The sequence below is a fragment of the Rhipicephalus microplus genome, chromosome 2 (genome assembly GCF_043290135.1).
Source record: "Rhipicephalus microplus isolate Deutch F79 chromosome 2, USDA_Rmic, whole genome shotgun sequence".
Lineage (NCBI taxonomy): Eukaryota > Metazoa > Arthropoda > Arachnida > Ixodida > Ixodidae > Rhipicephalus > Rhipicephalus microplus.
In genome coordinates, this window is record NC_134701.1 from 178,307,333 (window position 1) to 178,330,472 (window position 23,140).

Below are 23,140 nucleotides of genomic sequence, written 5' to 3' on the forward strand. Positions count from 1 at the left end.
TGAGCGTTTGGTACCTGGCTGAGTAAAACATTCAAACAACCACTGAATACAACTCTGTCTAACGGGCAGAGATACCGTCGTTGGTCAGCCACCTTCCACAGGTGAAATGAAGCTTCAGGTTTCATTCCCCTAAGAAGCATTGGGCTCGGGAAGGAGGTTTCATTCATTGCACGTTTTCGGTAGTAGGGTAGCAAACTGTACGTGCGTGTGCATCTTAGTTTATTCCCTTACTGTATTGTTCGGTTTCCAATTGCGGTGATTCTCAGGAGAAAAGGGCAGCCCTTCCAGAGCCGTACCAGTATCCCTGCCGCAGTAGCTGGCCTCGCTCTCTGAGACGCTTCAGCCGCAACAACAGCATGTACACCAGAGAGGTAAGTACGCGCAATCACCGGTTCAAACTCGGTGAATGGTTCAGTGGAAGCCGATCACTGTGTGCTTACTTCACTCAGAAAATAAATGTCTGATGAGAGTGAATTTAACTGGTCACTCTTACGCTGTGTACTAGGGTATACATGCAGCACTGTGAATTCAACCCGGTTCATTCCGCTTTGGTAGCGTACGCTCTTCTACTGCGCTATTCGCAATGCCCATAGACTGTCACCCCACCAAGGACACGTGCGTTAGCAGACGACAAACTGGCTGCTCTAGCAGCAGCTCTCTTGTTTGGCAGTGCTAGCCTGATTGTGAACGCGTTGGCAGGAAAAAAACACTATGGGTTTGCATACCTACAGCACATTTGAAAAAACGGGGCCCTCGGAAACGCAAAAAAACACCTGATATGTTCTTACAAGACGTGAAGTTCTCATGAATATGCATGGCAAGTAGCATTTACAGTGATGGCCCACAGCGCATACACATACCAGCTTCAGGAGTTTTTCTGTAGGTATGCAGATTAGTTGAATGTTATCTTCTCACCTTTTCAGCTGAGACTAACGCTGCTTCACTTGTGTATAGCTTCCTTCAGTGTTTTTTTTAAATCATTGTTTTCTTTTATAACTGAGCGATCTTCAATAGGCGATACTTCAAAATAGGGCGCTCTACTCTTCTTCAGAAAAGTGCTATTATGAATAACGTAATACGGCTATCAGTCATTCGTCTTTTAGTTCGTAAATGTTTGTTTCACTCTCCTAAGTCATTTTGATTGTGTTTAATGTGCAATAGCGGCGATAGAGATAAAAAAAAGCATATAGTTTTTTTGGCGCATGGCATCTAGCGCAACTTATTGTGGTTATTATGGACGCACGCATATCTGTTCCTATGCTAACAAATGGGTTGACTCTCCTGCGGGCACCACCTTGAATCGCACAGTTCGCCATCAGTATAGTTCGTGGGCATTGCAGACACCATTGTGGTTACCAACAAGTTTGAACATTCCGTGGTCTTTCTTGCCTTGTGCTTGGTACTTTTCACCATCATTCTACACTAAGATATCATTCCGGCTGGTATACTGGTCTCTTCCTAGATTATGTTACGCAAAATGAGACGAAACGTGACTGTTTGCGAGTGTATTTCCACTTATAAAAACAAGCACAGTCAATGCCACCTAGATTATTTTAGACCTGCTCACTGTGTCAGCCACGGGATCTGACGTCACTCAGTTTTGACCAGCGTGTTTCGCTACCCAGACGTGCCTACGCTTGCTCTCGTCGAAGCCAGACGAAAGTTTTTGTCGCGTGCTAGTGTTCTTGTTGGCGACTTGAGAATACCATCTTTTTTTGTGACCGTGAACTTCCGCGCTGATATGTGATGCGTTTAGTGCACTGGATATTCGCAATCTGTACGGCTGAAAATCAGAATGCTTGGACGATGCTTGATATGTGCGGTTTAACGTCCCAAAACCACCATATGATTATGAGAGACGCCGTAGTGGAGGGCTCCGGAAATTTCGATCACCTGGGGTTCTTTAACGCGCACACAAATCTGAGCACACGGGCCTACAACATTTCCGCCTCCATCGGAATAGCAGCCGCCGCAGCCGGGATTCGAACACGTGACCTGTGGGTCAGCAGCCGAGTACCTTAGCCACTAGACCACCGCGGCGGGGGCCTGGGCGATGCTGCGTGGCGATTTGTCGCAGCAAAGGGACCGATGCCGCGAGTGTTCTCGTTTCCTAAACACGACCAAAGAACAAAATGGGAGCGTGTTATTCGTCAAGCTGATGTCGGCATCCATTTTCTTCGTTGATTGATTGATATGTGGGGTTTAACGTCCGAAAACCACCATATGATTATGAGAGACGCCGTAGTGGAGGGCTCCAGAAATTTTGACCACCTGGGGTTCATTAACGTGCACCCAAATCTGAGCACACAGGCTACAACATTTCCGCCTCCATCGGAAATGCAGCCGCCGCCACCGGGAGTCTAACCCGCGACCTGCGGGTCAGCAGCCGAGTACCTTAGGCACTAGACCACCGCGGCGGGGCATCCGTTTTCTTCGTGACCCGAAGGTGAGGTACGTGTTGTCCGTACTACATATCTTTAAGTCGTTCCAATGGCCCGGTCGCCACCATATTCCGTTCTTGCTCCGAAATAAATGTGTTATGTGTGTTTCTGACTTGTTGGCGTAGGCCCTGGCATTAAATTAATAAACGCGCGTTGCAGAACGTTTGTAGAACAGGCGTTTTTCCTTCAGGGTCAGCAAAAATTTTGCAACGGGAGATTAGCACCACGGACTTGTATTACCTCTGTTCACTTGGGCGATAACAATGGAAGGAAGGCTGTTGCGTTACTTAGTGCATCGGTGTTGTGCATAGTATTTTATTGCCGGTGTTGTTATCATGTTAATGCAATATTATAGCGGTCGCAACCTTAGTCTATTATGTTTCCCTGAAATTCATATGCGTGTAGATACTTACGGTAAAGAACTCTCCTAATTGGTTTTCAGGTGTGTAATCTCTACTTCAAGCTAGAATAATTATGAACCACTACCAAAAATATACCATCCCGAAAACCAGCAGTGCGATAGAAGCACTTACGCGGGCTACACGGTTTAATATAAACCCAGTACTAACAGTTTTCTCATGCCCTAAGTTACATGACCGGCTACGCATCACTGCGAGAGGGGCCAGAGCAAAAGAGGAAACGGCGCTTCTTGTGTCAGTCACAAGAGATTACTGTGAAACAAAAGATATTGTTTTCTCTTGCAATGGTTATCACTCTGATATTTTGCTGAATACCATACTTGTGGCAGCAGCACACACTCTCCTCAATTACTTCGTGTCTATGAAGACAGATGTTCGAAAGAGTACAAATAAAACTGCAGAATTTTTGCAAATGAGTTAGGAACAGTTTCTATGCCTTTTCTAGATAGCGTAAGTGAGTAAATAAATAAAAAATGAACAAAATTTACCTCTTTATTTTGTCAATTTGTTGGTCCATCAACTTTTTCACTTATAAATCGACCATATGTTCGATATTGTCAATCTTTGGCTTTATCGTGGAAGAAATGGCCCACAGAGGAGTCTCCAAATGCTTCAAAGCGCGATACATTACCAGTGCATTTATTTTACTCAAAAGGCAGAATAAAGCTTTTAAGCACGTAAACTTTGCCGCGAACGTTTTCTTTTAAGGGGAGACGATTGGGGCAATTGATTCAGACTCCCGTACGCACGCTTGCTCGGGAAAAACGAGCGACGTCACGGAAGCAGTGAGCAGGCCTGATGTCTAGGTGGCATTGGCACAGCACGCACAGCAGACAAGCTAGTCATTTTCGTCTTCTTCTGTATGTAGAATGTTTCCCCCTTGACGTGCTAGCTACGTAGTATTACCCCCTGGCTGTAGAAGCGCCGCCTCGGTGCACTTCATACGAGGTCTTCAGAAGGAGGGCGGTATAGTTTCAACTTGCGGACTTGCACTACGTTACTGGGGGTGTTTGTAGACAAGTTAGTCTCGAAGACTCGAACGAGCTTATAGGTAACGTCCATTACCTGTCGTGTGATACGGTAAGGCCCCTTGTACCGAGATGACAACTTTCCCGACAATCCAACGCGACAAACTGGGTACCAGAGAAGAACGAGAACCAGGTGGAAAGTGAACTTCGACCGTATCTCAGCCTGATTAACGTCACCTTGACAGGACATGGAAGACACACGAACACCAGGAGAAAGACTTAAACTAGTCAGGCACCTGATTTGTCCGAGTCTTTCTTTTAGTGTCCATGTTCGCGTACATGCCACATCCTGTCAGAACGAACAACTACAATTAGCATGATTCGCCGTGTCATTGATTGACGTCGCTTTTAATTTTCGCAAGTGTGAACTAGTCAGATCGTCCGCTTTATCTTTCATAAGGTATTTGTAAAATCGCGAGTGCCAAACCGAAACTTTCAAGCCACAGATATTCGTTCAGCTATCGGTAAATATATCTGCGCTGCAGCCTGATTTTTTTCAGTTGTGCACCAACATGTCCCTTTTGCCCCTTTAACCGAGCAAAACATTTAGATTGACGCACAACTTCAAGTAGCATTTTATTGAGTTATCGTTACAGGAAGCGTGCACTGATGATGGAAACAATTAGAGAACATAACGACGCAAGTGCTATAAAGGAATGTAGTTATTAAAAGGATGACAGCACCATCTGTCTCGTTACAGATGGTGCTGTAACAGAGGTGGGTTCGTGATTGCTCCACATTGGGCATTGACTCAACAATCATTCAGATTATCGGTCTTGCAAAAAGAAACTGACGCAAAGTGAGCATGCTATGGTGAAATGAAGCACTTCTTTATCAAGCGCGACGAGGTAATCATGGGTTGGCCTACTTCAGTAATCTTGCTTAAAACAGGTAGTATGAATCGGAAAAGCTAAATGGACGAAATAAAAAAAATCTTGAGTAGACACTAATGCTTGATTAATGTGTCCGTTGCTACACTCGCACGTCAGCGTTCGTGTCACGTGGTGTATTCTTTGGTTTGAGTGTTTGTCGTGTTCTACCACAGCAGATCTTGGAGGTCGTGTAGAAAGAAGTACATGGTTGAGACCTGCTTCACCAAGTGCCGCCACAATCTCATGTGCTCATGAGAAAGTCTTCTGCTCTTTAACGAAACCTATTGAATATATTTTCATTATTTATCCAGACAGTTGACTGGGCCTTATAGTAGGTACGCTTAGGCTCCGATATTGTGGGGATTCAATATAACATATAACCAGAACCATTAACTTCGTAAAAACTTAATTTATTGAAATATATTTTTTGAATATTTAGGAAACTAAAGGTATGTGCTTGACCTGATGCGCACACACACACACACACACACACAACGCGCGCGCGCTTTGGGGGTCTAGATGAGAACGCTACCGCTTTCGAAACATGGAAACAGTAGACATGGTCGAACAAACCTAACACAGCATTTATTTAACTATTTTAAAGACGATAGTCTTTCTTGGGGACCTGCTACAAAAAAATTTGGTCTGTCTGTCTGTACATTTGTCTGTTTGTCCACCCTTAACGGTGCCTTAAATGGCACTACAGTGGCTAAACGATACTCCAAACGGTTGACCCCATCCGCAGCGCCCAGCAACATTGCTCAAGAGCCAGCGTTCATACTTGTGCGATTGTCAATGAATAAGCAATTATTGCTCATATCTGAGGCACCATAACAACACGTCAATATTCTGTATGCGTGTCTTTTACTAAAAAGGCATACAAAAGGAATTATAAGGACCGTAGCGTTTATCACGTTGCGCTGACCAGGCAACCCTTGCACGAAAAGGCGAGGGTTTCCAACGGTTTGCTAAGACGACATGGTGGTGGCACCTACCCGTTGCCTTGCGTTCTACATCTTATCACTTCCGAGACGGGCGCGCAGGGCGCACGCGCTGCGTTTTAGATGATAACTGCCAGATAGCCCTCATGTCTCACGTGTGACGTGACTCGATGCACTCGTTCGCCTCCGCTGCACGCTCGAGGCACTCTAACGCAGCGCTGACAATACCATTCACTGATTTTCTTGCGCAGAAGATCAAATAAACGTTTTGTTCACTCTGCCCAGACGCAAGACTATCGCCTTTCGACGACATTTGCAGCGTAACATGTAGATATGGGGTCATTTTTTATCGACGATATCGGCAGCCAGATCAGCTATGTCACATGTGACACGATAAATGAACCTCATACAAGAATGATTGATATGTGGAGTTTAACGTCCCAAAACCACAATATGATTATGAGAGACGCTGTAGTGGAGGGCTCCGGAAATTTAGACCACCTGAAGATCGTTAACGTGCACCCAAATCTGAGCACACGGGTCTAAACATTTCCGCCTCCATCGGAAATTCAGCCGCCGCAGCCGGGATTCAATCCCGCGACCTGTGGCATAGCCTCCTTTATTTCAGTTACGAATAAAGGAGGCTATGCCTGTGGCCACCAGCCGAGTACCTCAGCCACTAGACCACTTCGACGGGGCCTCATACAATATTATCATACAGTAAATCAACATTACAACAAACACAACGTAATCGTTGCCCATGTTTCACTCACCACTAGGGTCCCACGGGAGGCGGCCCGCGGTCACCGCATCTCATGGTACCCCGTCAGGAGACAACCACTACGACAGCCGCCATGCGCCAGAAAGAAGGACCACTCATGTTTCATGTACCCACGCCCAGCTTCACCTCCAGGCGCCACTGGTGGCGCTAGCGCGCTAAACATGACGATGATGAACTTGCGCGCGAGCACCACGCCACCCACCACTCGATGGTTGTTAACCCTAAATGTGGTCTATCTGCGAGAAACGTGCGCACGTTTCCGCCCCCCCCCCCCCACACATACCACAGGCATAGCACAGGGGTGGGGGCTTCAGACCCTGCGAGTTTCTTCTATTTTGCTCGCGTGTCCAACACGCTCATACAAACGCACGCACGAACATATATAAAGTATGGTTGAAACGCCACAAAATATTTCTGACTGCGCTGCTGGCACACGCATGCACACATGAAACGTGCTACATACCAACTGTCTTGCTCTAAATTTACTTTTGGTTTACTATCTGCTTTAGAATTTTAATACCTCTTTTATCACTCCAAAACGAAAAGGCTTTAGGTCAAATATTGTTTGAGCAAGAAGGGTGGCAGCAGAGTTTGTTTTCGATGTCTCGACATAACCACAGTCGTCGATTGCGAGTGCAGGACTGCCTGTACCTGTGCGAACAGGACCACACGCGTAGTATGTGCGGCTGCGAAAATCGGGACCTGCCCACTACGTCGAACAGGAGGGGAGCCAAAGCATACCCCATTTGCGAAGGTGAAGTAGCCACCATGTTCCATGTTCACTCTGGATCCTTCTGCAAGAAGCCCTTTAGGCTTCATCAAGCTGTATGTATGTATGTATGTATGTATGTATGTATGTATGTATGTATGTATGTATGTATGTATGTATGTATGTATGTATGTATGTATGTATGTATGTATGTATGTATGTATGTATGTATGTATGTATGTATGTATGTATGTATGTATGTATGTATGCGCGTATGTATGCGCGTATGTATGCGCGTATGTATGCGCGTATGTATGCGCGTATGTATGCGCGTATGTATGCGCGTATGTATGCGCGTATGTATGCGCGTATGTATGCGCGTATGTATGCGCGTATGTATGCGCGTATGTATGCGCGTATGTATGCGCGTATGTATGCGCGTATGTATGCGCGTATGTATGTGCGTATGTATGTGCGTATGTATGTGCGTATGTATGCGCGTATGTATGTGCGTATGTATGTGCGTATGTATGTGCGTATGTATGTGCGTATGTATGTGCGTATGTATGTGCGTATGTATGTGCGTATGTATGTGCGTATGTACGTGCGTATGTATGTGCGTATGTACGTGCGTATGTACGTGCGTATGTATGTGCGTATGTACGTGCGTATGTATGTGCGTATGTACGTGCGTATGTATGTGCGTATGTATGTGCGTATGTATGTGCGTATGTACGTACGTATGTATGTGCGTATGTATGTATGTGCGTATGTATGTATGTATGCATGCATGCATGCACGTATGCATGTATGTACGTATGCACGTATGTACGTATGTACGTATGTACGTATGTATGCACGTATGTACGTATGTATGCACGTATGTACGTATGTACGTATGTACGTATGTATGCACGTATGTACGTATGTATGCACGTATGTACGTATGTATGTATGTATGTACGTATGTATGCACGTATGTATGTATGTATGTATGTATGTATGTATGTATGTATGTATGTATGTATGTATGTATGTATGTATGTATGTATGTATGTATGTATGTATGTATGTATGTATGTATGTATGTATGTATGTATGTATGTATGTATGTATGTATGTATGTATGTATGTATGTAACTACAGTGACTAAGGCACATTAGGATGCCCTTGTTATTCCCCTGTCTCTAATTTACAGAGCCGCAGGACGAGTGCATCAGAGAAGTGAAGGCCATCATGGGCCTGGAATCAGCGGAGCATGTGTGCAAGTGCCACAGGTCATGTGTGTGAGTTGCCGACGGTACACCGGAGACCCGGAATGCGTGATTCTGTTTCTTACTGCGTCGTCGTTGACATTATAACGCTGAGAAATTGTGTGAGACGCAATTTAGGCTCGTAACTTGCTTCGGCAACCTTTAAGGCACGAGCTTATGGCTATGTTGTCGACCCTCTTCCGTTACGCTGTCGGTTTCTGTCGTCATTTTCGACAAAGTGTCACCTGAGTAGCCTAGGTGCTATCAGTCCAACTTCTGTAGACCTCTCACAGGCTGGGCCCCTGGCGAAAAAATCCTGCATCCGCCACTGCCTAAGAACTGCACACATCAAAAGTGACTCTGTCGCTTGGCTTAGGAAAGAGCTGGTATGAAAGAGCGCTATGAAAGAGCTGGTATGGTATTTTAAAGCTGTTGAAATCATAGAAGGCAATGTACGGATACTATTTATTTTCTGCTTTCCTTGTCTTCATCTTCGCTGCCCTTTCCCCGCTTCTGATGCAGAGTATTCGGCCGTGCTGTTAACCTGGTTAACTTCTTGTTCCAACTCTTTCTTTGTAGCTAGAGAGAACGACGTTCTGTTTTTTTTTGTACGTGAAGATTGTAAACAAATTTGCACTGTATTGTAAGCGGATTGTCTTGTCGTAAAGAAATGAGTTCATTTCTGGGTAAATCTCAGAAATCTGGAGAAGGAGGGTCCAGATGAGAAGGAATAAAAATTATTTAAATAGCAGCGCGTTCTTTGTCCTTGCAACATAACGAGGGTGGATCGTATACTGTGGGAGCTTCCGTAACACCAACTTACAATAAACTCATCAAGTCATCTGGTTATTTCCACATTCACGGTGTTGCAGCAGACGCCACGAAGAACTGGTAGAGTACTTAGTAGTCTGAATTGTTACCCACTTTTTTAACACACTTTTCTAGCAAGCTACAAACCAGAAACAACGTCTCGTAGGAGGAAGGTGGTGAGCGCTGCTATATTTTAGCACAGACCCGATGAACTGAAACTAAGGAAGAGCTAGAATAATGCTTAGCTTGTTCTTGTCGCTTGCTAGAAGCCAGTGTTCCCCCAACATGGCACTGTCTTCATCTGCGCCACTAATAGATTGGCCGCCCAACAGGTTTTACGTATGCAACTGGCGATTGAAGTTGAGGGTAAAGAGCCCTGCAACACTTTTGGAATATTGCCGCGACAGGTTGGCCACATTCAAGTAGCCCGCCTCAATCACCGTGGCACGAGCACAAGGCAAGACCCGGCTGGCATGCGCCACGCGTTCATGCGCGGGCTACGAGGAAGAGGAACACAGTGGATCTGTGCAACTCGACTACTCGGACTTCGACGACCATAGTCATAAGACTCGGGGGCACAAGTTCGCCCTATTAAAGATGCTTGTTTTTTTAGCCTGTCTGTTTCAGCATCGCTACATTTCTGGTGGAGGTGCGGCGTAATGAATCAAAGCCCTGCGAGCTCATGACAGCGTAGCCCCGACGACCAGCGTGTCAACCCCATAGAAGTGACTGCTGTACACCATAGGGCAAGTCGCCGTCTTCGAGGTGACTCATCTGAGTTCAGTCCTCTTCACTTCACGCCAAGGGGAATTAGAACGTTGGACGCCACCACTATGACTAGCCAGGTAACACCGGCACAAGTGTTCATCAGCCAACCGCACCAGCCGCCAGTAATCCATGGCGACTTGAACGAGGACGTGGAAGATTGGTTGCACCTGTTCGAGAGAGTGGCGAGCTTGAATGAATGGGACAAAAGAGAGATTCTCCGTCGCGTACACTTCGCCCTGCAAGATTTCGCAAAGACATGGTTTGAGAACCATGAAACATCCTTGTCTACCTGGGAGGTATTTCGACGACAAGTGGTGGCCACGTTCGCGAATCTAGACCGGAAAGAAAAGATGGAGGCTGCTGTTCAATCGAGGAACCAGCTCACAAATGAGAGCGCAGCTTTGTACATTGTGAACATGGTTCGTATGTTCAAGCGTACAGATTACCACATGGCAGAGGATAAGAATGTGCGCCATCTAATGCGCGGAGTGAAACAAGAGCTGTTCGCCATTCTCGTCCGCAGCCCCCAAACGTAGTTGCTGAGTTTTATTCGGAAGCGAAGGCCATCGAAAAAACACTGGAACAGCGCGCTTAGCAGAACAACTGGAAAATAAACTACGCATCTGCACAGGTATTCTCTGGAGGAGTGCAAAACAACGTTGAAGCCCTGCGAGAGCTCATTAGATCAGTTATTAGAGAAGAACTGAGCAGACTGGAATTGCCCCAGACTCCAACTACACTATCTGTTAAAGACGTTGTTCGTGACGAACTGAGGCAGGTTATACGAGAGCCAGAACGTGAGCTGCAGCTGGTTCAACCTATTCGAATATACTATGAAGTTCTCAGACACGCCACGGTACACAGCAATGCAGCAGTTGCGATGGCGGCCACTGTTCTCCCACCTGCAGCACGCTGCGCACCTCGTCCACGGGAACTAGTGGCCACTTATCTGCCACCAGGAGCACGTAGTATACATCGCTATGTGGAGCATAGGCCCAGGAAAAGTGACGTCTGCCGTGATCACAAGCGCAGGCCTCTGTGTTTTCATTGTGGTGAAGCGGGCCATCTGTACAGATTCTGCCCTTACCGACAGGCTAGATTAAGAGGCTTCCCGTCGTATGCACCGTGCCCCTGTAACGGCGAACGACCAGCGGAGATTCAGGAGTACTTGTCCATGCGCCAGAACTCGCCACCTCTACGCCAACATCAGTCACTGTCACCATCGCCTATGCGCTACCGGTCATCCAGCCCACGTGCATCTTCAAGGCTGCCTGGTCATCGTTCTCCAAGTCCACTCCCGAAAAACTGAAGCAAGCGACCTGTGGAGGTGAGGCCGCTGATAACGTCAGTTACGAAGATCCTCCAATATGGTTTGAGGGTGATGACGGTGTATTTCCGGTAGATGGGTGCAGCAACGAAAGCGTTACTTCAGATTTGCTGTTGAGAATGGAACGATGGGAGCTGAATGCCTTAGTCGACACCGGTGCTGATTATTGAGTGATAAGTGACAAGATGGCGAAGAAGCTGAACCAAGCTGTCACACAGTGGAGTGGATCGCAGATACGCACGGCAGGCGGTCACATTATTACGCCCCTTGGCAGATGCACTGCAAGGCTTGAAATACGGGGCTTTATTTGCTTTGTAGATTTCATTGTGCTACCAGAATGTTCAAGGGAACTCATTATAGGAATAGATTTTTTGCGAGCTAATGGCGCCGTAACTAACCTGCGTAGGTCCAGCGTGTAGTTTTCGACTGAACTAGCTATACCTATGGAGGAATCTGAGGAACGACGCCTAACGGCTCTACGCGTTGTTCATGATGACGTAACTGTGCTGCCACGCTGCAGTATGATGGTGATCGTAGAGAATGACGCATTGTACAACCGCGAAGGCATAGCGGAGACAAATGTAGGGCTGTTTTTGAACTAACGTGTCTGCGTAGCTCGGGGTCTTGTTCACTTGACAAATGGCCGTGCAGATGTCCTACTCACAAATTTTTCCACTGAACTTCAACACATCACTCAAGGCACGGCTAATGCCTATTTACACCACTTCTGTATGGCGACCGAACTATGCAGCTTAACGACGTCAACCACTCGACCAGTGGCCTGCAACATCGGCACATCCGTGACTGTCAACCAGAGCCTTCCAGACAGTCAAATAAAACAGATTTGCGCCTTGGTAAAAGAATTCTCTGATTGCTACTCAACTGCCTCGAAGGTCCAGGGCACGTCAATTACGAAACACAGAATTATAACGTAAGATGATACGAGGCATATATGCCAGCATACATATGGAGTGTCAGAAAAAAACGGGAAATTATCAAGAAGCAAGTAGAGTAGACGCTTTCGGATGATGTCATCCAGCCTTCGAATAGGCCATGGGCATCCCCTGTAGTGCTCGTTAAGAAGAAAGACAACACACTTAGATTCTGTGTCGACTACCGAAAACTGAACAGTGTAACTAAACGAGATGTCTACCCCTTGCCACGCATTGACGATGCACTAGATTAGCTGCGATCCGCAAACTTCTTCTCCTCCTTGGATTTTAAAAGCGGATATTAGCAAATAGAAGTCGATGAGCGGGACCGTGAAAAGACGGCATTCGTAACACCAGATGGCCTCTACGAACTAAAAGTACTTCCATTCGGCCTCTGTTCCGTGCCAGTGATGTTCCAGGGAATGATGGACACTGTCCTCGCGGGAGTGAAATGGCAGTCATGCCTAGTGTATTTGGATGACGTGGTGGTATTCTCTGCAACGTTTGACCAACATCTATAGCGACTACGCGCAGTATTAGAAGCCATCCGGTCAGCAAACTTGACAATCAAACCAGAAAAATGCCACTTCGGCTTCGAAAAGTTGCGATTCCTTGGTCATCTCACTAGTTCTGACGGCGTTCATCCGGATCCCGCAAAGTTAGCCACTGTTCAGAGGTTCCCTACACCCAGAGACAAAAAGTCAGTGCGTCGATCCCACTATAGGCGATTTTTGGAAATCTTCTCAAAGATTGCGGAACCTCTTACAAAACTAACAAAAAACGACGTGCCCTTCACATGCGAAAGCGAGCAACAGAAAGCTTTTGACGAATTAAGAAGACAGCTACAGGGTTCACCAATACTTGCCCATCTTGATGGGACAGCCAACACTGAAGTCCATACCGATGCCAGCAATGTCGGCTTCGGCGCTATCCTGGTCCAGTGGCGAAATGGTCAAGAGAAAGTGTTAGCCTATGCCAGCCGCAAACTCTCAAAAGCTGAGGCAAACTACTCTGCAACTGAAAAAGAGTTCCTCGCAGTCATCTGGGTTGTAAACAAGTTTCGACCCTACCTATATGGTAAACCATTCAGAGCTGTCAGTGACCACCATGCTCTATGCTGGCTGGCAAACCTCAAGGATCCGTCAGGTCGACCAGCAAGATAAAGCCTTAGGCTGCAGGAGTATGACGTTACTGTCGTACACAAATCTGGAAGCGATGCCGACTGCCTGTCACTGTCTCCCATCGATCCAAGTGTACCTGAAGAGGAAGACTTCCCATTTCTAGGCGTTGTCGACGCATCCAAAATCACTCAACAGCAGCGAGATGCCCCGGATTGGCTGGCGCTTTTAGACCACCTGCAGGGTTTCGAGGTTCAAGTCCCTCGCATATTCTCCAGAGGGCTCTCCACATTTTGCCTTCGAGGAAGTGTCCTTTACAGGAGGAACTTCGAACCTAATGGCGAAATGTTTTTACTAGTCGTGCCCATAGCCATGCAAGAGGAAATTCTACATGCATGCCGCGACGAGCCAACATCTGGACACATGGGTGCGAGCCGAACATTCGCCAGGATTCGCCTGGAGTACTATTGGCCCAAGTTGCTCGCATCAGTGCAGCGCTACGTGAAAACCTGTCGTAACTGTCAACGGCGCAAAACTCTACCCGTAAAACCAGTCAGCCTTCTCCAGCCAATAGACTCTCCGGATGCCCCATTACAACAAGTCGGCATGAACTTCCTAGTACCTTTCCCGACATTGTGCACAGGCAAGAAATAGATAGTCGTAGCCTTAGAATATCTGACCCGTTATGCTGAGACTGACTCTTTGTACAGTGCGACAGCTGCCGAAGTCGCCAAGTTCTTTGTGAATAACACAGTGCTCAGACATGGGGCGCCCATCGTCGTTATTTCGGATCGGGGCACCAAATTTACTGCAGAGCTAATACAATGCCTGATGCGCATGACAAATACCGATCACAGAAGAACAACGGCGTATCACCCTCAGTCGAATGTGTTAACCGAACGCCTCAACAGAGCTCTGACCAACATGCTATCAATGTATGTCGATGTTGAACATAAACAGTGCAATGAAATATTACCCTACATAACATTCGCATATAATACAGCCGTTCAAGAAGCAACTTGTGTTGCTTATTTCGAACTAGTATTCGGCCGAAGAGTGACCACTCCACTGGATGCCATGTTACCACTACGGGACGAAAGCAGCTATCCACCTGACTTAGATGACTTATTGCAAAGAGCCGAAGAAGCACGGCAAACGGCAAGATACCGAATACGCCACCAACAGCACGTCGATTCTAGTCGGTACAACAAGCGACGCAGTGACGCACTTTATCATCCCGGTGACAGAGTGTGGATATGGATCCCAGTGCGCCGCCGCGGACTCTCTGGAAAGCTTCTTTGCCGATACTTCGGCCCTTATGAAGTACTCAACCGTATCAGCGACGCCACTTATGAATTCAGATCCGCTGGATACGAGAGCTCAAGACGCCACAATCCCACGGAAGAGGTACACGTAGTCCGCATGAAGCCCTATCATGACAGATTGTCGGAAAACGAGTGAGAGTGCGTATGTATCCTTTCAGTGTCTCAAGCATCGGGACGATGCGTCTGAGGAGGGAAAATGCCGCGACAGGTTGGCCACGTTCAAGAAGCCCGCCGCAATCATTGTGGCACGAGTACCAGGCAAGACCGGGCAGGCATGCGCCACGCGTTCGTGCGCGACCTACGAGGAAGAGGAAGACAGTGGATCTGTGCAACTCGACTGCTCGGGCTTCGACGACCATAGTCATTAGACTCGTGGGCACAAGTTCGCCCTATTAAAGACGCTTGATTTTTAGCCTGCCTGCCTCAGCATCGCTACAATATGGTCTGGAAACGCTCTCGATTGGTAGTGGAGTCTCCCTAAAACACGTGAAGTAAGTATTGTAGCGCAGCACGCAGCCTGAAATTTACAATAAATTATCAGTAAGCTAAAAATCGCTCTCTCTTCTCTCGACAAATAACGGAGGAAGCTAAAAAATCACTCGCGGAAGGCTTACTATCAGTCATTAGCTGATTTGAACACGGCGCGCTCGGTCGTTACAGGAATCGCCGTGAGAGGCCATGACTTGTCAAGGTGTGCCACGTGACCACACTGAAAAAACCGCGTATTCGAAGCAAAAAAAAGTAAAAGTACTCAAGGTCACTAGGCGCACGTGACGTATTTTTTTTCTCATGCTACCAGCACCTGCTTAGCTTCCAGCGCTTTTGTCGGAACGAGAGAAAAGGGAATGCAATTGCGGCGTGCGACAAATAATTCTAGTTCCGCTTGTACTGAATGGGTTTTCAAAATTTTGGGGTGTTTAACTCGTGAGGCAATGAGATTTTTCAGTTATTTCTTTCCATTGTTACTTAAAAAGTGTTTCAAGGTCCTCCTAAATCAATTATCTCGGAACATCTGCGCCAGCGATCAATTTACAACTTGTCTTGAAACCCGCTGAGCCCACTCATGGCACCACGTAGAACACAGTGCCATATTGATAGGCTTTCGAATTCACCGTACAATATTACTAACACAGTTCTCGGTGTTGTACCAATGATTGTGGGACAAAAATAAAAGAACAAATTATGTAAATGATGAAAGGTCATTGCATTAAAGGGTACACGTATTCATAATTTTTCAGGAATGTCGAGTACCACAAGGAAGTCTCTCGAGCTGCGTTGCCGGAGGTAAGAACTGGGACCCAGGAATAGTACAGCAGTGGAAGCGAAATTATAAAATACTGCTTGTTGCTTCTTTTTGGTCACGCCAGTCTTTCGGCATTACACCGGATGGCAGAAAAAGGTAAGCGTTCTGCGACAGCATATTCGCAAGCAAAATTCAAACGTCATGAAGCTAGTAGGGATGCGCTTGAGTATGAGACGTGTTATTTGTTTTTGACCTGTATAACCTTATTTATCATACATATTATATGATAGATGCGTTTACTACGACTCCTAACTAGACATCAATGAAGCCAAAGAGCTGGCGCCAAGCTTGACACATAGTTTATGATAGGTGAAGTAAACTTTATGATCATCGATTGTGGGCGAAAAATGAGGCTAATGGTACTGAGCAGCCGCAAATGAAGCCAATGCATGTTGAATGTTTTACGCAGTGACTTTGTCGACAGTTGCTTTAAGACGGCAATACGTGTCTCCTTGTCCTTACAGGGCCTTTGCTCGTGTGGCAATCTACTTCGCTCGAGACACCTACCTCAAGGTCACGTCCGTGCCAAAATATAGCGTGAGTGCTCAGCCTGCTCGAATTTGTCACGCAGAGACAGTTCACGTTCTTTTTTTTCATTACGAAATAGGACTTCGTTGAGATGCTTTGGTGCGTCCTCAGTTGAGGCTCTTTCGCACCGACGACTAGCACTGGCCACACAATCGAGGCAGTCGCAGGGCCATCTGTCGCGAAACGTCACAAATGGCAGCTCGGGTCGCAAAGCGACTACTCTGGCTCAGTCACGCGTTGCTAAATTTTTCAGTCACGTGTCTGTGATCACACATCTGAACCAATCGGATGTGCAGGAAAAAGCCGGCAGCGTATTTTACGAAGTAATGTCAACGCGAGCAGACGTGAATGCTTTGCGGTGACGCACATATAGCTCACATGCTGGTGTGAGCAGCGGGCTTTCTGAATAGGGTTTTGATAGCTTGTCGAAAATGGTCGCACGATCGGAACTAGTCAAAGGTTTGAACGAGCGTTTATAGTTAAAGTGCTTGCAGTTATTTGTAAAAAAAAACACCATTTCCCGATAAAGAAAACCATGCGTAGATGCGAAGCAGTAGGCGCTAACGTTTACACTGGCGGTGGCATTGACGTTGGCTCTCAAATCGGCGTTGCTAAAATTTTTATTGCTATACAACGCAGAGGAAAATCTCCAACTGCGGCACTATGATGGAGGCCAAATTCTGTGCCTATATATGCGGGGCCAGTGAACGGTTGTGCAGCATGAGCGGTCAGTTTTTTCACTCAAGAAACTCGCTAGCAGATGCTGCCTGCGTCGGCGTTGCGAGGCGAGAGAGGGGAAGCGCAGGATAGGTGAGAGAGCGGAGGGGACGCGGATGCGCAACGGAGGTGTAAACGCCGCTGGGAAGAATGTCTAGAGCAAATGGGAGGAGCAAGCGTAGAAGAAGAGAGGAATGGGGCGCGCATGCGCAGTAAGGGTGATCACGTCGCACACCTGATTGAGCTCGACCCTAAGAAGCCTCGCATCTAACCATTGCGAGTACAGAAGTTAGTCACCAATGATGATATAACGACCACACATCCCGCGCGATGAACCATTGGTTGGCATGCTCTGCTAGGATGACACATTTCTCGCGCGACAAGAATGAAGAGCATGCACGGTCTCACCTAGACTCACTGGTAGTGTACGCGCGGCTACAGAGTGCTGAAATTCACACCAAATAAACAGGTCGCTGCGATATAAAGACACCAAGGAATTGAAAGTGTTCAAGTCTCAAAGTTATGCTCTAAGAGGCCTGTATTTATTATCGTTCTGACAAAGACGAGTTTTTTTTGAAGCCCTTAGCTTTAACCTGTTGTCCGGTTGGTATAAGTGCCGTAGCGGAATGTACCAGGCTTGCTTTGTTCGTACGCTGAGGCATAATAGATGCATATCAAGTTTATGCATGTTAGAGACGTCATTTTGCTAAGATGTTTGATGTAACATGTCTACTACATTGGTACTTGGCGCACCCGCAAGGTTACAAAGAACCAAGAATTGACAAATAGACAAGACGCATCAATTTAACTATGGTATTTCCATTTCTTTATTCCTGTTGCGACAAGCATGATACCACAGTGTGTTCTAGCTGTGAGCCTCCACCCTGAATTTGTTCATGTACTGTTGCTCCGCCGCCTCTGTAGTACCCATGTGAAACCGCAGGGCAGCCGAGTCGTCAGCAGCATCGGCGGCATCAATGGCATGTACCTGGGCGTGTCCTTCTTTGTACTCTTCGGAATGTTCGACGCCCTGTTGCGGGCCGTCCGACTTCTCTGGCGTAGACCTTTCACCACCAGGCGGCGCCACTTGTCGAGACAACGAGGAGGTCACCATCAGGATTACAAGCATGGGGTACGACACGTAAACTATGCCCAATTCGACAATATATGAGCCGGCTTACATTCATTGCTGTACTTTGACGCAATACACCTAATAGAAGTTACTGCTGGAACTTTGACGCAAAGTCAATACAATTATGGTCGCCTCACATGAAATCGAAGGCTTGCCGTTTCACTGATGCAGATTGTCATTGGCCCAATGCGTGGCTTACTGTTGAAGGGACGTGATGAACTGTTGAGCCACCTCATGTGCAATCTCTATGACGTTTTCAGTGGTGTACGCTTTATAAAGTCTAATACATTGCGTTTAAGTTTTTCAACAGACACAATTTTCCAAATAGTGACTTGTAGGTTGATGTAGTCGCTTGAGGAGGCTGCCTGCATACACAGCGTTAGCTTTCGTAGGTAATTGTGAACTATCACTGATTGCTGAGGTTGTCGCTTTGTAAGCACTATATTTAGGGGGCATTACGACAGCAAATTTTACACCCTTAGTGAGACCTAGAATAAAAGCCCTAGCTCTGCATACGAAAACCTAGCCAACGTCCGCGTTTTTGTGAAATATATAATCCCAAGATTAATACTGCGACTATTACAGCTGAAAAGCGGGATGAAGAAATATATCCTTGGCCTTATCAGCTTTGCACTGACATACGTATGCATTTTCATAATGCCATATCAACTAGCTTACGCTATCGAACTTGCTTAGTTGTCTTATTTCTCACTAGCTCGGAGTGAGAGTGCTGCAATAAACTATAGCCACCAAGGTTGTTAGCCATGGGTAATCAGTTAATTAATACATACGGCGTGAACCATCCTTGAATGTCGTCCTGAAAGGTCATCGCGGGTAAATGCGGCATAGGCGGTCTCTTGAAGTCATCAGGTCTACACCACAATTGGTGAGAAACCTGCGCCAACTAGAAATTACTACGCCCAACTGCTCCGAAAGGGTCCTTCTCTCTAATTTAGACCATTGCTGCGCCACAAGGTGGTTTTAGAACTGAAAGTAATGTTGACAGGACGCATCGTAAGCGGATGGTCATCGCATCGTGAACGTGATGGTAGCTATCTTGTACACTTGCGCTGCTGAAAAAGCATGGAAATGGCTGATCAATCATTTCGACTTTTGCATGATTGTGGTGTTGCATATTCTGGTAACCATTGGCAAAGAATGAAGACAATGTGGCAACTACCGAAAAAAGTGCTAGATTGACACATCGCTGAAAAAAAAAAACGACGTGTGTGGCCCAGCGCCACTTTAGGCCTAGTGCACGCTTTTAATAACCGGTGACTAACTGTGAGCACTGAGGCCCCAATCGCTGCCGGCTCAGTCATTGTGAGCATCCGCAAAGCCCGCTTCATACATTGGCATAACAGGGAGGGCCGCTAGAGGGGGGGGGGGCGCAATGTCGGCCCCCATACATTGACATGATAGGGAGGGGTGCGCAGCGAGACTAGTTAACCTTCCCGCCTTTCCTTTCTGTGCACTTTTGCTTTTGGTAGGCATATGTCGAGTTTATACATGAAATAGGTGATCCCACAATTATATATTGACTTAAGCATGAGGAAAATTAATCGGCCAAGCTTGTGCGAAGTAGTAAGTCGCGCAAGCCTTGAAACAGCGATACTGAACGATTTTGAGAATCGAAAAACAGTGCGAAACACAGATTGGTGAAAGAGATGTACGCTTCGTCCGTCTGTTTTAGTGTCCCTTGTTTCGCGCTGTTTTCCATTTCGTTGATCGTGTAGTGACCGGCCCAAATATGCGCGTGTGAACGATTCTGAAGACTAATATGTTTGCATTTAGGTTGTTTTTGACGATGAGGGTTGTTTATAGGTTGCTTCTAGGTCGTCGCTATGCTTTAGCTAGGTGATGCTAGTGGCTCCTATACGTTGATTTTACAGCAGAGAGAGGTTCACTTAATAAGCAACACAGCCATAACACATATGTGCTAACTCCGGAGTAAGAAGCTCACGCTGAAATAGTCGGTTCGCACCTCTCGTACAGTCACATAAGTGGCATGGTAGTCCGACCAGAGACAAATCGTGCTGAAACCAAGCCTTCGCAAGTCTCATAGATCTGGTGGCGCCTTGTTGTGGGCGTACGCCTTCCATCGCTTCGCGGACTTCTCGCAGTTATAATAGCTTCGCTTATAACGCAATATTTACAGGATACGATACAGGACGTCGTCGACTTTGTGTACGATTGTGGTTGACATTTACTTAACGGACGCTTCCGTGTGCAGGTACACGAGATCTCAGACCTCGCCGGTCCCTACCCGGGAAGGGCAGCGCTAGACTACTACCCTGCCCCACCAATCAGGCACCGTGGTGGCGACTTCCGCTCCCGCATTTCTGTTCCCCAAGTACCCTTTAGTCGTCCCCAGCAAAACGTGTGGGGTAACGGCGGTCAAGTGACCGGATCTATTTTCGGACGATACGGACGGCGGCATCTGCTAGACCTCAAGTCCCTGGGCGTGCGTCCCACCCTGCTGCCTGAAATACGTCGGCAGTACGTCGAGGAACGTGATCTGCATAACAATTAGGATGCTGGAAAACACGTCTGCGTGCTATCTTGGCTTGCTATAAATTATATAGATTGCTAGAAGGTTGTTTTAAGCGCAAGTGAAATTATTCGATGCAAGGTGATGCTGCATGTTTAACAGATAGCGCTTTATCTAGAGTGAAAACGACATCAACGGAAATTCAGTAAGGGAGTTCGCGTCGACAACCACGAATAACTTCAACGAAAAAAAAAAACCGTCACCAGAAATAAAGATATATAACCGAAAAAAAATCCTACTTATTCTTTCTAATCACCTCATCAGTGTGCCTCAGCGCAGTGCACGTCCTTTAGACGTGCGCGCCCTTGCGCTGGCTAATGCTCGCTATGTTTACGTAGGAAAATGACGGTCAACAACTGAATTCCATTGAACTTCGTGCTCTCATGTAGTACATAGTTTACATAAAGTGTCCTGATACGTTACCAGAATTGTAAATTCCACGGAGGGTTACCGTCACGGGTGCTTGACCCAGCCAGCGCCCCTACGTGTTTAAGAGAAATCACGGGTACTTGACTCAGCCAGTGCCATTACGTCTTTAAGAGCCCGTAAGGACGAGTAAGGACGCACGTAAGGATGCTTCTCTTCTATACAGCTTTCACTATTGAGTGCCTTTAATAAGGAAAAAAAATGGCGAAACTTGCACGAAGCCGCTCAAGGCTTAAAACAGCGAAGCTGGACGATTATGGAGTTTAATGTGGTGGCTTATAGGTTCTTACTGTGCTTTAGCTGACACTACGTTGTCTCTAGGTTGGTGTTTAGCGCATAGACGTTCCTGTTTAATCATAGACAGTCACAGACTCGAAAAAGTATCCAAAATCTAGAGCCAGAAACTCTCATAGATTTACGGGCACGTCGTCGTTGGAGCAGGCCTTCTAACACTCCAAGGTCTGCTCGCAGACACCGTTGCCTTTTTTCGTTCCCCAGTACTCTTTCGTTATACGTATTGCTGAAACACTCCATACAGATTCTTGCTTCAGCGAAGCTCAAACGTGTTGCCTTGGTGTCTATCACTGGGTTGATAATTAGGGGACCCCAAAACTTCGCCTTTCGGAGTTGAACGCGATAACGACATCCTGTTCCCAGGGCATACTTCAAACACTTACGGCACGAAACTTTTTCTGATTTGCAATGCACACACTACGTGGCCTTAAGAGAATAGATGCAGTAGTGTGTGTGCCTCTTGTAGTGGGGTACCGGCTTTCAACCATGGAGCCATTCTGATAATCACATATTCTGACGCCAGTTGGCAACCATCGCTTGTACCACGCATTACTACTGCAATATTTCATGTTTGATTGTGAAGCATGCATACACGATGCGTGTGTTTGCGAAGCATGGAAGCTACTTTCATGGCATTTCCAAGCAGAGGAAGATCTCTTCACAGTTGACAAAAGCAGAGGCGTGGCCGTGTGGTAGAACATCCGCGTGTCATGCAGACAACCCTGGTTTGATCCCCACTTGGACCCAAGCAACCCTGGACCGGTCCCCACTATGCGCCAGGATTTATTATCATTTATTTATTTTATTGGCCTCATTCTCAGTTTTTCGGTGACTCATAAGATGATACTTTTTCACTCACGACGAACGTTCTGCATCTTCGTCGAAGTCTCGCTTCTGTCACATCGTTGCAACTAAGATGTAATGATCTGCTTGTGTACCCCTTAACAGTGCTGGTCAGTGGAAGTTGTCGGCACAGTGCTCTACAGTATTACTCTGACATTCCCGGCAATTGCAGGCTCTGAGAACATTCAATAACGTAACGTTACTAGATGTCACTCAACATCATGTCCCTTTTGAAGCGACACTACACACTTGTCATTTTCATGGCATGTCGGCATCCCTCCTTTCACAATTTATCTCGGGCACGAAAACAATCCAATGAACGCGCAAAAAACAAGCAGCTGAACCACGAAGAGATGCACATTACTATATTATAAAGACGCGCCAAGGAACACTGGTTCTGGGGACGCGTGACGAACGTGCAGTTCTCCGGCGTACTGTAACTGTTTGCCTCTTTATGAGACTAGCAACTGCATGTATTTCCTACGGGAGCATACAGGATATACATGGGAGCTACCTAAAGGCCGCATATACAATATCTCTATGCGACGCGCGCTCATTGCGCCATCTCGCTGGTAATACTGAAAACACAATAGTTCCCCTTAGGTGGCCTTTGCCAGCGGTA

General features: G+C 46.7%; 1 protein-coding gene across 2 annotated transcripts; it reads left to right on the forward strand.

Moving 5' to 3' along the window:
• Window positions 1–275: 275 nt before the first annotated feature.
• LOC142786722 (acid-sensing ion channel 1C-like) lies at window positions 276–21,174 on the forward strand. Of its 2 annotated transcripts, XM_075884364.1 has the most exons (8): window positions 276–371; window positions 7,122–7,236; window positions 8,390–8,477; window positions 15,963–16,008; window positions 16,092–16,123; window positions 16,492–16,564; window positions 18,216–18,404; window positions 20,638–21,174. In XM_075884364.1, exons 1-8 carry the CDS (start codon window positions 357–359, stop codon window positions 20,935–20,937), a joined length of 858 nt encoding a protein of 285 aa, XP_075740479.1. In that variant the 5' UTR covers window positions 276–356; the 3' UTR covers window positions 20,938–21,174. The 2 variants fall into 2 exon arrangements, with proteins under 2 accessions (XP_075740479.1, XP_075740477.1); XM_075884362.1 differs by lacking the exon at window positions 276–371 and having other exon boundaries at window positions 6,885–7,236.
• The last annotated feature ends 1,966 nt before the right edge of the window (window positions 21,175–23,140 follow it).

Bases quoted from the DNA above. Each gene is read 5' to 3' on its own strand.
- LOC142786722 (XM_075884362.1), top strand. From the start codon at position 7,083: ATGTCTCGACATAACCACAGTCGTCGATTGCGAGTGCAGGACTGCCTG. The intron at 7,237-8,389 runs GTGAAGTAGCCA...TCTAATTTACAG, and splicing joins AGCATACCCCATTTGCGAAG to AGCCGCAGGACGAGTGCATC. The intron at 16,124-16,491 runs GTAAGCGTTCTG...TTGTCCTTACAG, and splicing joins ACACCGGATGGCAGAAAAAG to GGCCTTTGCTCGTGTGGCAA.